The sequence below is a fragment of the Otolemur garnettii genome, unplaced genomic scaffold (assembly GCF_000181295.1).
Source record: "Otolemur garnettii isolate 467f Iridium unplaced genomic scaffold, OtoGar3 scaffold00021, whole genome shotgun sequence".
In the NCBI taxonomy this organism is placed as follows: domain Eukaryota; kingdom Metazoa; phylum Chordata; class Mammalia; order Primates; family Galagidae; genus Otolemur; species Otolemur garnettii.
Window position 1 is genome coordinate 8,645,183 of NW_003852416.1, and position 16,969 is coordinate 8,662,151.

Consider the following 16,969-nt stretch of genomic DNA (forward strand, 5'->3'; position numbering starts at 1 on the left):
AGACACACACTTCATGTTGTAGTCTTAGTACTGAAAATAAATGTTTCCTTTATCAAACCTGTCCGTATGCTTTCAAAGCCATAGCTATACAGTTAAATTTAATTTTAGCCTTTCTAAGTCCATTACTATTCTGGGTTTATCATCAGCCAGCCCAGGGAAAATTTTTTTTAACATTCGCAGAGATATTACTTTATGACAAATATTAAAGATAAATAGTGGGGGAAAGGAAGGGGACTGGAAATTTGCAAATCCTGAACTCCCCTTTTGAGGCTTCTAATTTCCTCCTCTCTATCTCACCTCCCGTAATTGTACTTTTATAAGTGTTTTGATACCACTGCTAGTCTCCCCCAGACCATGGTGACGGTGTCCTGGTAACTGCAGCCTGCAAGGCCAGGCTCCATACGTGGGGAGCAGGATAGAGGGACAGTTCAGAAAACCTCCAGGTAGGTTCCAGTGGCTAAGGTCCAATGGCAGTAAGCGACCATTTGGGAATATTCCAAAAACAAAGAGTGCGTCTGAGCAAGAAAAACTGACAAACAAGCCCCACTATCATCAAGAGCATCTTCTTCATCACCCCCCGTAAAGGAAGCAATCGTCTTGGGGGATCACTTACGACAATGTGTGCCGGAGATGGGGACCGGGCATCCTTGAGGGCTTGTCTGCTCTGGAGGCTCCCTGCCTGGACATCAAGCAGTGGCCATTTCATCTGCAGGTACTAGAGGGAGGAAACAAAAATAGAAAAGAGTGAGTTTAGAAGAGTCATCCGAAGCAGTTGGCCCAAGAAATAACTTTTACCGGGGTTAGAAATTGAAAACATTAACAGCACGCAGGCAACACCAGCAACACAACACGGTACCAAGAAGCATGCAATGCCAAGAGGCTCCTCCTAGAACTCCAGGCTCAGGTTCATGTACAGAACATCAACGCTAGCAATGACATTTTTGTCTTTGCATTCTAAGTACGGGGTGGCTTAAGATAAAATGATTCCATTAATGTGCTACTTTATTCAGAGGGGGAAAGGAGGTGGGGAGGGGAGATAGGGGACAGAACTCAGGGCTATTTGGAAGGAGGAAAGTAAATATCAAGCCAGAAGTATCCTAGGAAGCTATCAATTCCAAAGTTTCTCTTTGGCGACCTTCCCTTTACAAATGCCATCATCCTTCACTTTAATGGAAGCAGAGCGCATGTACGCAACAGTCCTTCAGGGAGGAGAAACTACTCCAGTAAGGTGAGCACGCAATTCCTTACCCAACCCCAAAGCTTACACAACAAAAACACTTCTCAGTAAAATTCCAGGGCACCATGTAACGTACACACTCATCTCAAAAGACCAGAAAAAGGCTCAGCATCCGTAGCTCAGTGGGTAGGGAACCAGCCACATACACCAAAGCTGGAGGGTTTGAACCCAGCCTGGGCCTGCTAAACAACAATGACAACCGCAACCAAAAAATAGCCTGGCATTGTAGCAGGCACCTATCGTCCCAGCTATTCGAGAATCCCTTAAGCCCAAGAGTTTGAGGTTGCTGTGAGCTGTCATGCCACAACACTCTACCAAGGGTGACATAGTAAGACTCTATTTCAAAAAAAGAAAAAAGAAAGACCAGAGAAACTCTTAAATGTGCACATATTTACCACAAAGATAAAAATAAAGGTATGAGCCAGTTGTATCTGTCTCCCACCTTTGTCTGAGGTAGAAAATGAACCCATGACATAAAGGAGCTACTTTAGCTTCCAGAGGGATTGGAATAAGCAATTGATTCAGCTCCCTGTTCTGCAGATAAGGGAAACATACGTGTGTGTGTTTGTGTGTGCGTATGTGTGTGTGCGTGTGCAGGCATGCAGAAGGTAGGTCAAGACAGAATGTGGTACACTGTGACAGGACTCCAGGACTCATGCCCAGGGAATGCCAAGAAAGGCCACAGAATTTCTGAGAAGAGAGACTGGGAAAGATTCTCTTCTCAGAGTTAGGTCTTACAAATCAGAAAGATTTCAAGAGAAACAGAAAGGACCACAAAGGGCAATCCAGAAAGAAGGGTTTGCACACATCTCATGAGAGACAGAAGGACCAAAGCCTTCCCCAAGTCGGTCCACAGATTCCCCAAAGCTACAACAAATTACCACCAAATGTGGCTCTGCCTGAAGTTGGAAGATCCTAGCCCGGGAGCTACCTGCCGAAGGGCAGTCAGTTTTTCCAACCTAGATCTATACAAGGCAGGTGCATCTTCTACAATGGCAGAGCTTTTACCTAGAAGCCTCTTGTGGTGAGCAACCTGGTTACGGGTCTGACTCTGTCAGTAGCTCCCCACAAGCGCTTGCATCAAACCCCTTTGCTTCCGAGGATCTCTGGTTTCTCCTCTGTATGCTGAAGGAGCTATCCTTTTTGTGATGGGGTGCGGGGCCAGTGGTCTGCCCCAGATGCCAAAGGACTCCTAGGATGCCAGGCCCACAGACGGTAAATACCAACAGGAATTCCCCAGGCAAACCACTTCCAAATGCCTTCTTTGGGGTCAGTATCACCCCATGATGAAAACCACCGAAGTAAATGTTTCCAAGGTCTCTCTCTGCCCTGCAACCCAAGCCAGAGGGCTATGGGAATACAGTCTGCCCTGTCTCACCCCAACTTCTTCCCATTCTCACTTGCCACATAAATATATGGGCTGCATTGGTCAAAACCACTCAATAGAGTCATTTCCTTGAGGCCAACCAAAATGGACACCCATCAACACTCACTCCACCATCTCATAGAAACCCGTGAACAAAAACACCACACTGGGCTGACACCCACCTACACTACACCCACATGCTGTCCTCGGTGGGGCAGGGCCACATGAGCGGCCTCCTTTCCATCTTTGCCCACCTGCAAAACTGATTTGACTGCATCCAAGTACCAGCTCCAAGAGGGGATAGACCTGCCCTGAGGACCCCACCCCAAGAACTGTCATACCCATAATGCAATATTAACATGGAGACTTAGAATTCTTACTTTACATAAAAGCTTCATTGTGTGCCACGTCCAATCTCCATAGGGCTACCTGCACCACATATTTTTATGAGCCTACATTTCAGCGCTCCAAGCCTACAATACACATAATTTTCAATTATGTTAGAGCAGCCCGGGATCACTGCCTATATAACGTTACTGGTTGGAGGAAATGAGACTCGGCCCCCACTGCCCAGAGAGAGCTAACCGAATCCAGATGGTGAAGGAAGACGGCCCTGGCCCTGCCGACCTGCAGGGACTCCGCCACGACAGCCCCGAACTCTCCTTCCAGATGCAACCTGATGCCACAGGATGGCTGGGTACCCACAAATCCAAGCCCGACCCTTGAATATTAACTGGCATCCGAGCTGATGAGGTGCCTTTTGGGGAAATAAGTATTATGTGAGGATTTTTTTCCCCCTTCCACAAAGGCCATGAGTAATACGGCAGGATTTTTTAAAGGAAGCTATTAACCTCCTCCAAAAGTGATGGGTTTCCCAGGTTCCTTCATCTTCCACAATTGGTCCTTATTAATAGGGAAAATAAATAAATAAAGGGAAGAAAAAGGAAATGAGGTACTATTACAGCCTAGAGGAAAATCTTTTCCTTCCTGTAGACATCAAGCAGCAGGAACTTCTCTTCGGCTGGATCCTAGAGGAAGACCCGAAGGAGGGGGCTGAGTTAGGACGCGGAGCCACATTTTCCCAACAGTTCAACTTCAGTTTTACATTCTTTGGGGAAAGAAAAGAAGTTCCCACCATCCCAACTATAAAAACAGTGGACTCCAGCCCTCTTCCTCTTAGGCCGCTCAACATGGAAATTATGAATTGCCTACCAAAACATTAAGCTTTTCAACAAACTGCAATCAAACGGGGATGTGGGAATTCCTGCATTGAAAACTGTCAGAATGGAGTCTGCCCAACTTTCATTTCTTTAAAAAAATAAAATCAAATAAAATAAGACCATCTTGGCTTAAGTACTTCATCCTTTGTTGAATAATAATGTTCTGATCATGGCCCATTAGGGTTTTCCCGCAAATCGTATTTTATGATATGTCTCGGGGAGCTTAAGTTAAGCTTTAGACCTGTGAGCAAAGTCCTGAAATATACACACCACCAGTGGCCTGACAAGAATCGGAGCGGTTGCAAAGACTGTTACATTGCCGGCAAAAAGAAAAAGGGGAGCACCTCTGATTTCTTCTCTTCCACAAGGTAAATGGGAAGGATCTTATAAATCAGAAGGCTCCTTCCAGAATAGCTTCAGCGGCAATTAACACCTGCTCAAGCTGGTCTGACCCAGCCTGTTCCCCAGCAGGGACCTTCTGTCCTTGGGAATCTACCATCAGTAGAAAGGGTGATGAGCTCGGTGACTCACACCTGTAATCCTAGCATTATGGGAGGCCGAGGCTGGTGGATCACCTGAGTTCAGGAGTTAAGAGACCAGCCTGAGCAAGAGAGAGACTCCATCCCTACTAAAAATAGAAAAACTAGCCAGACATGGTGACCGGTGCCTGTAGTCCCAACTACTCAGGAGGCTGAGATAGGAAGATCAGTTAAGCCCAAGAGTTTAAGGTTGCTGTGAGCTATGATGCCACATACCCAGGGTGACAGTTATACTCTGTCTCCAAAAAAAAAAAAAAAAAAAGGGTGGTAAGGACAGACAGCTACTGAGGGCTTTGTGCAAGTTTCTTTTCTAAACAAACAAGAAAACCCAAACGACAATGATAATGAGGATGAGGACAAAGTTGCCAGGAAACTTCACATCCCTGATCAATCACCAGCGCGGCTTCCCAGCACTGCCTCCCTATCACTCTGTTCCCTAGATGCACAGGCAAGCAGAGTCTGTCCCTTTATTTGTTCAGGGCAGGGTTAGTAAACTTCTGTAAAGTGCCAGATAGTAAATATCCTTGGCTTTGCGGCCCAGACCATCTCTGTCATAACTACTCACTCCTGCTGTCATAATTCGAAAGCAGCCACAGGCAATACATGTACGTCTTGTGTTAATGGCCGTGTTCCAATAAGACCTTATTTATGGCTACCAAAATCTGAATTTCATGCAATTTTCCTATGTCAGTAAATATTATCCTTCTCTTGATTTTTCCGACTATTTTAAAATAATAGAAGTCATTCTTAGCTCATTGGCCATCCAAAGGAGGTGGCAAGCCAGGGTGGGCCTGTGGGCCCCCTTGAGACCATCCCCTGGGCTCAGGGTACCGCGTCATGGCCTGGAAAACCACGTCAGATGGGTGTCTTCCCTCCCTGGGCCTTAAACCAGCCAAACACGAGCAAGTAGCAAAGCCTGTTCGGGGGCCCAAAAGCAACATGTGGGACTGAACTGTCACTGGCAGACTCGAGGTTTGGGGGGAAAGCTTGGAAAAGAACTCGAGCCCTTTGGCCGAGGTGCCTAGTCACAAGGTCTAACCACCAGACCACAATCTCACCAAAATAACTACCCTTCCTTTCCAAAATGGAAGTTTTAAAAATCCCTGAGTGTTTCTGACTGGAAAAGGTTCATGTATTCAAAAGTTCTCACCCACTTCTCAGGAGGCCCTGGTGACGTGTCACCACATCATTGCACAAAAACTTCCTCGAGTCTGGGGCAGAGCACTGTGGGTGCTTTAGGACCAACTCTCTGGGTGCAGACACCCCTCTCTCAGAGCTTTCCAACTACCCCCTTCCTACATCACAAAGCTGGACGAAGCCACCTTGTGCCAATGCTGCCTGCCGCCAAGAGACGGCCTCACCCACGGGCTGAGGAAAGAGGCAGAGTGCAGGGTGGGAACAGGGACACCATGAGGCCTCAACAGACCAGCCATGCCAAGGACAGGAAACTGCCTCTTCCAGAAAACTAGGTCCCATAGAAAATCTCTGAACCAGAAAAGTTCTTGGTTTACCAAAGGACAAAAAACAACTACAGAAACACAGCCTTTCAACCCAAGCTATTTCTGCTATTTCTGACCTAGGGAAACTAATTTTATGAGACCAAATTCATTAGACACCCCCCTGATGATGGATTGCCCACTGTTAAGTCTTCCCAATTCACCAGTGCCAGAACATGGTAATACTCTGCCTATGCACCCCAAATGGGGGGTACAACCAGCCACAGCCCACCCGTGTCCAAAGTCATTAGGTCTCCCTTCCCTTCAAGGTGGCTGTCCCTCCCCTGCCAGTGCAGCCTCACTGTGGGCCATTCTTAACAACTCCACTACAAATGTCCAGCAAAGAAGGGGTGTGCTGTGATTATGATTTTCACATCATTAACCTTCATAAAGGAGAAGGCCAAACCACTCATCAGGAAGAGGAAACCAGAAAAACTTACCAAGTAAGAGAACGGCAAGTACAAGTATCCAACCCAAGAGCAGATACCCGTTTCTTCAGGCGCTCACACCACGGGCAGACCTAACACACACACACATCCGTGTCTATTCAAGAACAGGCTTGACTGTCTCTTTCTGAACCTGCCTCATTTCTCAGAAATGGCAGGTGGAAAATTCAGCCTATCTTCTGTAAACAAATAACTTTTACCTGGGGGTCCGGGGTTGCCAATTTTATAAAAAGTTGTGAATAGTCTGACATTGCACCTCGTCTTCTGAATCGCACAGGCACCAAAATGTTCCCCAAATTAGGATGGGTCAGACATACCTAACCCTGAAACCACCTCAGATGTCCCTTCAGAATCCTAAGGGCATCGCTACAAAGTCTGCTTGACCAATTTCTCTGCAGATGCAGAAGGTATAAGAGACACTCCAGGAATTATTTCTTTTGAAAAATCTAGAGAGCCTAAGATAAAGGCTCTATTTGTCTATAAAGTGTGACGTGTAGAAAAAGAATTCAGGAATGTGTGACTTCTTATTGTTAGGATTTAGCATAAACGGGGATGTACCATAGTCATCTAGGAGAAGTAAGGCTAAGATCTCAGAAGGCTGGGTAGACTCTGAAATTAGAGAAGGAAGAAAGCTGTAGAAAAAAATCCAGTAAGATGTTAGGCCTGACTCAAAAAGAAAAACACCACAGTAAGAACTCGGACATTTTCCCCTTAAAATCATTGTCCCATTTCTCACGTTAAAGGCACATGGGGAAGCAGAGCTGTGGAATTTCAAGGAACCAGTGTGAAACAACAATCAAACAGCCTCATCTTTGTCTCCTCTCCCTCTAGGGGATGGCTGTTTCAAGTTTTAAATACAATTCTTATGGTTAACGTTATTCTCATAAACATTTTTAATCATAACAACCTAAAGGGTCCTGATATTTAAGAGGTATTTTAGAGTTCACAACTACCCAAAACCCGTCCCTATGTCAGCATGGAGGGAACCAAAGCCAGCAGAGCAAGACCCAGTTTGCCTGGGGTCAAAAAGTACTTGGCAATGAGCCGCACAGGGCTGTAGACCATGAAGTGTGCTTCTGCTTCAGCCTACCTTGTCGCCTTCCTTATCAACTGTCAGGAATCCTTGCCTGAACTCTACCCAGAGTTGGGCGTCTCAAGGTACACAGCTAAGGAACCATCTCACAGTGTCCTCAAGGTAATCAACAATCCTTCTCCATCTCTGGTATCTCTCCCTCCCAGGTCTGGTTGAATTATTTTCCCCTAAGGAAAATCTTCTACCAGATCTACCAAGGCCACTGGTAGGATGAGAAAACAAAGCACAACAAGATAACTATCAAAACATCCCAATAACCAAAACTTGGGATTCACCGTTTGCTTTGTCCTGACAAGCCTTCCAGAGCCCTGCACCTGAGCTATTTTTGCACTTGCCAGGCCCGAGGTTCTGTGGGGAGGTTATGGTATAGCAGGTCATGAACATACCACGTGGATAGAATATCACCAGGCCCTTGCTCTCACACCCAAACAGATCTCTTAGGCTAGGGCCCAGGCCTTCTTTCCCTCCCTCCCCAAAAAGTCACTATTCAAATTACAACCTGTGTGCTCCTAGGAAAAGCACAGTGGAGAGGAAAGAGTCTGGAAACCGATTTTCCAAGCCCAGCCCTGCCACTAACTGGGTCTGTCACGTTGCTTCTTCCCTGGGCAACCTCTTCCCTACTCTGGCAACCTCCTCCCCATTCTGGGTCTATAGTAGGAAAGTGGGGAACACAATCCAAAAATACCTTGTACTCCAACACGAGGATTCCTGCGGCACTTACTAATAAGCATATATTCTGTGTCAGGTGCAATCTAGATATTCCGGGGCCCTAGCAAATAATGACTGCTCTAAAGCTCCTGGAGGAATCTCCCATTAAATCTCCCATGCAATTAGTGGAACAACACAATAATCAACGGTGCAGGAACTACTACAAATAAGGTAAGTGGAAATACTGTAGGAATGATTTAATTAAGGATGATGACACTGGCCCACAGTACCCAAACCTCGCTGGCTTATTTGGAGAGACTTTCTCCCAATCTATTGAATCAAACTATCTGGGAGTGGCCCAGGACCCTGCATTTCTGTTCACCTCGCCAGGCAATTCTGATGGTCAGTTATTAGCATCAATTATCAGGGCAATAATGGGAATAGAGTGTATCTGCAGATTCCATCTTACTTTTCACAAAGGCACTTTTAAATCTCTGAGTTGATGGAACTTTACCCTGAAGTGAGAACCATGTAAACTAAAAGTTGTACCCTCATATTAATTTTGAAAAATTAAAAAAAAAATCCTCAAAAAAATAAATCTCTAAATTGATTGTCACTACAACCTAGCTGGTTGGTCAACACCAGTAATCTCCAAATCCATCTTAAAACAGAAGGAAGGGAGGGACAGAAACTTAAGGGACTCAAGCATACACAGTGACAAGAGATTCCAAAGCAGAACGCAAGTCTCTGGCAGGTCCAGGCCAGAATGCCTCATCTGCTCCCTGCTGTGCCTTTCTGCTAAAGATGAAGGAACCCCTAGAAGAGACTAGGTAGGATGGGCAAGGGGTGCCCAGGCAGGAAAGCAAGCTCCAGGAAAGGGCAAGCATGATGCAATGGCACAGCCCCAAGGCAGGGGGCTGGGGGAAGGGAGCTTCGGAGACAGTCTCACTCCACATGACCAAAGGCAGCCCGGGACAAGCCATCTGCAGGAAGCCCCAAGACTGAGTCCCACCCAAAGGGCTATAGATTCCAATCAAATGTCAGCTCTGCACCCAAATCCCCAAAGCCGAGAGTCAAAGGCCTTGAAGTCACTAGAAGAATACAAAAGGAAGAGCCCTTGTCCCATCTTGCTCAAAACAAGTCACTAGTCTCTAACCCTCTAACCACCATAGGAAGGCACTGCTCATTCCCTGACCGCCCCCTCCACCCCCGCCCGCCAACTGGTGACTAGCTGCTAGAGGACTCTCCCATTAAGAGGCAGGCCAGAGACAATCTGCCTTTAGGTAGAAAAACATTTACCATCTTCTGTTGGTAAAAAAATCCACCTTGCAGTCACAATGTTTTTTGTTTTTTATTACTACTTCTCCCCCAACCCCCGAAACAGAGTCTCACTTCATGGCCCTCAGTAGAGTGCCGTGGCATCATAGTTCACAGCACCCTCCAACTCCTGGGCTTAAGAAATTCTCTTGCCTCACCCTCCCCAGAGCTGGGATTATAGGCGCCCGTCAAAATGCCCAGCCATTTTTTTGTTGCAGTTTGGCCGGGGCCAGGTTTAAATCCACCACCCTCGGTATATGGGGCCGGCACCCTACTCACTGAGCCACAGGTGCCACCCCTACTACTTCTTATTAAAAGGCCAAGTGTGATCCAGTCAATTGAAATGTTTTAGTTGCCACCTGTGTCTTTACCCACACACCTAGAGACCAGGAAAACAGCTGGAATGGAGCAGAGATTAGGGAACCAGTGGATTTCTCTGAGAACTGAATATGAAACATTTGGGGATAAGAATGTAAATAAAACATGGTACATCCAACAGATGGACTACGAGCAATACAGATAGATGATGTACTGACCCATGCTACCAATATGGGTGACCCCTGAAAACACTACGCTAACTTAAAGACGGAAGACCCCAATCCTAAAAAGACCACCTGTTATATGATGCCTTTTATATGAAATATCCAGAATAAGCTAATCCACAGAGACAGAGAGTAAATCAGCCATTGCCGGAAGCAGGGGACACAGGAAGGGACAGTGACCACCAGGGATGCTGGCTTTCTTTTTGGAGTGATGAAAATATTCTGAAAATAGTGGTGATGTTTAACGAAACCTTGGGAACACACTAAAGCCACTAAATTGTACACTTTAAATGGGTACATTTTAGAGTATGTGAATTCTATCTCAATTTTAAATGATTTGCAAAAAGATGACATATGGTCATCTTTGACGGTGCCTTAAGAGGCAAAGGTGGGGCGGGGCAGAGTCACATATCCACATACTCCACCTCAAAAGAACGAACAGAAAGCATGTGAATGAACATGTTCTACCCCAAATCATACCCTCCCAAGCTTCTTGGAAAAACAAGCAATTCCCAAATGTGGTTTTGGGTGGTGGCGTTAGACCACGGGGAGGGACAGTTACAAAGGCCTGGGAACCCCGAGACCTCAGATGAAAGAGAGTGCAGCATAGCCTGGATCAAAGGTGCTATGAAGGAACATGGGAGACAGGCTGACACGTGTGTAAGTTGTTCGAGGCATATGGTTAAAAACACGCAGCAGAGCGGTGGAGTCAGCCCGAGCAAACCACAAGCAATTCAGAAACCCCACTCCTATACCACTCCAGAAAGATAAGCTGGCTCTGCGCCTCGGTGTCTCTATCTTAAAAATGGGCATGAAATTCCATGCCATTTATTCAACCTCAAAGGATAAACCATGCGAACAAAGGAAAAGAATTATATAAGGTCCGCGGCAGTTAAAATGTGCTACTTCCTCCTCCAACGAGGCAGGGCATTTAAAACCAGACCTTTCGGGTCTACCATGGAAACAGTTCAAGATGAAGCCAACAGATGACCCAATTTGAGAGGTACAAAGCCAGCCAGTTACAGGGTCCTGGTGACCTGCAGGGTTATTTTAAATGTATGAATCATCAGATTGCAGCAGATAGTAAAATCAAGAATTTTAGAAATTCCTTTCTTCCCCCATGACTGGGAGCTCTCAAGAGTTGGATTTTTCTAATTAGGTTCTCCCTCCCCGTCCCCTATTTCTTCCCCCCTTTCCCCAGCAACAAAAGACAAGGGAAGCCTTGGCAGTCAGAGAGCAATGCATTAACTCGCATTAGTCGGTCTGCTCTGGAACCAAACGCAGGACAGGGCTGGGCGCATGTCCTCCCGCTCCAACTGAAGCTGCGACCCGTGCTGCATTTTTTTCCCCGCTTGTCACATTTGAAAGAGGTCCATGGCTCCAGCAAGGTCTCCCTGTCCAAATTTTTATTGTCAAACTCTAGCTGTGACAAGCATGTGGCCGTGCAGGGTAACGCTACACCCAGGAAGCCGAAAGGTCAACGGCGCGTCTGGTTCATTTTGCCTGGGGAGGCACCAACCCCGAAGCCAGGGTGAAGATTTACGTGAGGCTGACCTTGTGGAGGCCCCACGACCCCCCTGCACACAGTCTTGCTGCCTCAGCCAGAAGCAGCCTGCCACTCAAGTATCATCTTGCTGTAACAAATTACTCCTAACCCAGGATTATGGCTCTTTCCAAATCCCTCCTAGAGAGCAAGGAAATAAACATTCTCTCCCAGGACTCTGCCCCAGTTGTTCCCCCTGTTGGTAATCCTTGTCTCTATTTGCTTCTCCTACAAGCCTTCGTCTGGGAGGTCTGCTAGACCATCCCGGCCCACTTTTCTTTCAGACATAAGCTGAATGTCTCAATTGTCCATTAGGCACAGTAAAAGATGAAGGCTGGCTTTCTGTCCGGAGAAGCCTCACACAATAGTTCCCTTTGCCCACACACTTCTCATCTGACTGCAGACTCACTCAAGGAAGTCCACACCCCCATTCCTTCCTCATGTTCCACAGGGAACAGCGAGTGAGGACGGCTGCAAGAGCACGGCACACCAGGCTGTGCAGACTCCCCACATCCCAGAGAAGCAGGGCTGCCCCCCAGGGGTGGCCTAACATCTGAGGAGTGGGCTCAGAGAATAGGGAGGGTATGGAGTGGGCAAACCTGTGGCCTTACAGCCACGTGCGGCCTTCTGGATCCTTAAGGGTGGCCTTTTAACTGAATCCAAATTTTACAGAACAAATCCTTTTAATAAAGGGGTCTGTGAAGTTTGGATTTCATCAAGGGGCCACCCTTGGGGATCTGGAGGACCACATGTGGCCTTGAGGCCACAGGTTCCTCATGATAGCAGGGTACAGGCAAGAGAAACTGCCTCTCTCACCCCAGCTTGTGGTTTCCTTTAATAAAACTACTAGGAGATATTTCGAGCACAATAACCTCATTTGGGGAAGGAAATACAGTTCTGTCCACTTCTAAAGTCGCCTCTGAAACCCTGGGATATTCCGGGCATTCCGATATCGAGAGCTGATTTTGTTTGTTCAATTGTATACACACGGACTGACTAGGATACAAGAAGCAAGAACAGAACAATGGATATTATAATCAAAGGGGGTGATTTCGGGAGATAAGGATCTCGGAGCCGTTTTAAGCAAGACTTTCTCTGCAGAAAAAAAGAATGGTTGACAGCACACTGACAGGTGACAGACATGGAGCCAAATCCTGAAAGAACCAAGACACCCCTGAAACATAAATACCCCCCACATCAAAATCCAGACAACACCAACACATCAAATGCCTGCTTCAAAAAAAAAGTAATAACCACCTCAAGAAATGCAATGAGTAGACACAACGAACTCATCCTAGAACGAGCACGGCCTTTGTGTTCTCATCCCCAAGCCCAAGCTGACCACCCTCCCTTCTCTTGACTGGCCACCATGCCTCTCTAAACCAACTTGTTCTCTGCTTTTGTGGTTTTACTCTTTAAAAGAACTTGGCTTGGGAAGGCGCAGTAACGATCTGAAGCTAACCACTTAGCTCATTAGTATGTCATCTGGACAAGCAAAATCAATTCCAACAGCATCAAGTTTGGGTATTCCCTCCCCTAAAGGTCTGCACTATTAATAGCAAGAAAGTTTCCCAGGCTTCAGTTTATTTGTAATCCCAACCAGCCCTGACCACAGAACCTGGCCATCTCTACTTCTAGAGCTCCCAGGGATTTAGGAGAATAAATTTCAGTTTTTCAACAGCAGCAGAAAGATGTGGAAAGATGGCTAGACTTGACGGAGAAGGGATGGTGAGGGCCAAAGAGGGCTTGATCCCTGGAAAGGAATGGAGAGCAAAGGGGAAGAACCAAGCAATGTCTCTTTACCCCTGTGACACAGCTCCAGGGCCCTCCCTTCCAGCCACAGAGGTCACCACCTGTAGAGTAATTGGACAGATGGTTCTAGAAGCAGCATGTTTGATCTCAGCACAGAGGCTGAGCCCTGCAATCCCAATGCTTTGGAAGACCCAGGCAGGAGGATAACTTGAGGCCAGGAGTTTAAGATCAGAAATTATTTTTAAATTAGCCAGGCATGGTGGCACATGCCTGTAGTCCTAGCTACTTGGGAGGCTGATGACTTAAACCCAGGAGTTTGAGGCGACAGTGAGCTGTGACTGCACTAATGTATTCCAGCCTGGTGGAACCTGCCTCCAGAAAAAAGCAGCAGCAGGCTGGTTAAAAATAAACTTAAAATACCACTAATTTTGGCCCAGATGGTACAGCAGAATGGTTAGAAGCAAGAATGCCAGGGTGTAAATCCAGGACCTGTGGCTTTGTTCTTCTAGGGCCTTGGACAAATGGCTTCACCTCTCAATGCCTCCAAACCCTTGCCTGTAAAATGAGGATAGTGACAGTACAGGTAGAGCATCCCTAACCCAAAGTCCAAAATGCTTCTTCAATATCCAAACTCTTGGAGGCCAACATGGTGAAAGTGGAAAATTCCACACCAGCCCTCAGGTGACAAGTCACAGTCAAAACTTTGTTTTGTACACAACATTATTTTAATGATGAGGCATAAAATTTCCTTCAGGCCATGTGTATGAGGTGTATATGAAACACACATGAATGCCCTACTTAGACGTGGGTCCCATCCCAAGGTATCTCATTACGTATATGCAAATATTCCAAAATCAAATAAAAATTAAAAATCTGAAACACTAGCTGGTCCCAAGCATTTTGGATAGAGATATTCAACCTGTCCTTCCCCACAGGATGAGTCAGTGACTGGCAGTCTATCTGCTGGGATACCCAGGATCCCTGTTCTTGTCCCCATATATCTCCCTACTCCTTTTCCTCTGGACCACTGAGGCCATGTGGTGTGTGAGACAGAGCTTACAGGGTGTCCGTGAACACACAGTCTCACTCCAGGGAGTAAAAAGGGAGAAGGGAGCGGCAAGTGGTTTACGTAATTAAATGCAGGAAGCCAACAGAGGGCTGCCCAGGCAGGGCACTTGACTCACAGACCAGCTGACAACCATCCACCACTCCTGTCCACAAGCAAATGGAAAAGCAAGAACTCATTCATTCAGATATTTTAAATACATCCCCCTTTTTCTCTTTATGTGCCCTAAAAGGGGGCTTTGCCTTGGGAATTCACCTCCAGCTATCTAACGTTTCCCAAATGCCTAAATGAGAGGAAGCCAATTTAATGAGGTCTCAGTGCTACAGAAAATGGCAAGTCAAACTCAGTCCTGCTCCCGTACAGGTGAGCAGACAGACATCCCAACCAAAAGGTCTTCCTGAGTTCAGCCCAACTCACTCTGCAGACACGAGGGGCACAAGGTGAACTGCACACGCCACCAACAGAGGGAAACCGAAACGCTAATCCAGCACAGTCTCGCAGATGACAGTTCACGCTACACCTTTAATGCTGGTGTGCTGAGGACAATATCCCAGGAGCCCTGTTTTTGTACCCAGAATGTTTTCCCGCTCCTTTCCTTTGGACCACTGAGCCCCTGCTGTGTTAACTGGGCCTAATCTGTGAGGACTGGAAGCCAGCTTGTAAGTGGGTTCAAACCCAAGCTCCTCAATTTCATTCATTCAACAAAATATTTACTGAGTGCCTCATATGTACCAAGTACTGACATCAAGAGCTGGACCTTCTCAGGGCGTGAGTTTGGGCAAATAATCTCCCCTCTCTGAGCACTGGTTTCCTCATCTGTAAAATGGGAGTACAAACAAACAGGCGTCCCCCAGGTTCTTGTAAGGATCAAATGCTTGGGCCTGCACCTGTCATATAGTAAGTGCTTAATATCGCCATTAATATAATCAGGATCATCAGGATAAAGCCCCTTGAGATACTGTAAAATTTTATATCATCCCAACAGTAAATCCCTAGATGTGTGTATTAACCAGCATGTATTAACACTTCAGATTAAGTAAAGCGAAGTGACTCAGGACATTCCTAGTTAACCAGCCTCACCCCTCCAGACTGCTCTCCTCCCCCCACACTCTATTCACTCATGTCCCCACCAGCTTTCTGGTTAAGTGGAACTTTTCTGTCCCCCTGTTTGGGCTCCCCAGCAAGTATGGGGAGCTCAGCGGTAGATCTGGTACACTAAGTCAATGCATCTCTCCCCTCCAACTGGCTCTCAAACTTAAAGATTTTCTTAATGCTTGCAAGCCCAGAATTCTGAATTTGCCCTCACGTTCTGCACACACAGACACATGCAGCACGAACAGGCACGTGGAGGCACGAGCCGGCCCCCGGCACAGAGGATGGTGATGCCCTGGGTTAAACCCAGCAGCAGCTGCTCAAAGGAACCACACGAAACCATCGTCATCCCGGAGAAGTCCTGTAATGTGCACAAAATGAAAATGAGAAAGAAAAAAAATCCTGACGAAAACCTGCCACTTTTCTCCCAGGTCATGTCTTGGGTTTTTTTTTTTTTTTTCCTTCTATCTTTCTTCAGAGACCTCGATAAGATTTAAAACCTGGCCAGTTAAAAAAGATTGCCTAAAGAAGGGGTGGAAGGTTGGGAAAGAGAAATTCAAAGAACTCCCTGGCGTCCCTGGCTTACCACGGCAAAGCAGAAAAACAAGGGTCAGGCATTGGCACCCTGTCTCGGGACCACAGCCAGCCTCTGGTTCAGTCCAAAGACCAGCGTGGACATCCTCCTCCCACACTGGCCATGTACTCTGAGAATGAAGAAAGCAAAAGTCCAGGCTGAACACGAGCCAAGTTAGATACGAAAATGCCCAGAACAAACCCATGTGGAAAGCTCAGTGTTCAGCGTGGCTGAAAGAGCAGCCTGTCAGACCCATCCGGTGTTTGAACCCCAGACCACCAACTACTTCCAGAGAGACCGGAGGCAGGTTACTTAACCTCTCTGATCCTCAGTTTCCTCTTCTATCCGATGAGAGATAACAGCTCTGAATCAGCGTTGTTGCCAAATCCTTGCAGTTAGTGGCTTAGGACAGTACCTAGCATATGGTAAGTGCTCAAAAAATGTTGGCTCTTATCACCATGGTTGTTGTTATTGCAAAACTGATATTTGTCGTTTTAAGCAATAACGTCAGGAAATCCTATTTGTTGTTGTTATTCAACAGAGCAGTGTGTTGTCAGAAATTTCTTTTCTAGGAGGTGGGCATAAAAAGGGCAGCTATTTGGTAGTTATCTGTGACCTTACTATAGGGAAAGCACTCTGATACTTTACCCATTTTCCAGATGACTTTTCAGGAAACTGATCTGGGAGAGAACTCAGGCAACCGGCCCAAGGTCACAGGATTTAGAAGTGAAGGTTACGAGGACAGGAAACATGTTTGCCTCGCTGTGCCCCTGTGCCAAGCATGAATAGTCTCTTTAAGCCTCATTTAACATTCGACAAATATTTATTGATGCCGGTACTTTGCTGGGCATTATGCTGGGTACTAGAGACAGAAGAGAAAGATCACAAGGCCCAAGAGTCAGGTGACCGGAGGACAAATCCCAACTCTCCCCCTAACTTGTGTGACATGAGCAGTGCTGGTTTCCCCAGCCCTCAGTTGCTGTAAAATAGTTCCCCCCTCCCTGCCCCACCTCCCTCAGAGGCACTGACAACACTTTA

General features: G+C 46.6%; 1 protein-coding gene across 14 annotated transcripts in view; it reads right to left on the minus strand.

Annotated features, from left to right (window-relative positions):
* The window catches only part of TCF7L2 (transcription factor 7 like 2), a 199,559-nt gene that overhangs the window by 119,000 nt on the left and 63,590 nt on the right, over positions 1-16,969 (minus strand). For all 14 annotated transcript variants that reach the window (XM_023511700.1, XM_003787163.3, XM_003787161.3 and 11 more), the window contains one exon: positions 614-715. In XM_023511700.1, coding sequence (XP_023367468.1) covers positions 614-715 — 102 coding nt within the window. The remainder of the gene's footprint in view (positions 1-613; positions 716-16,969) is intronic.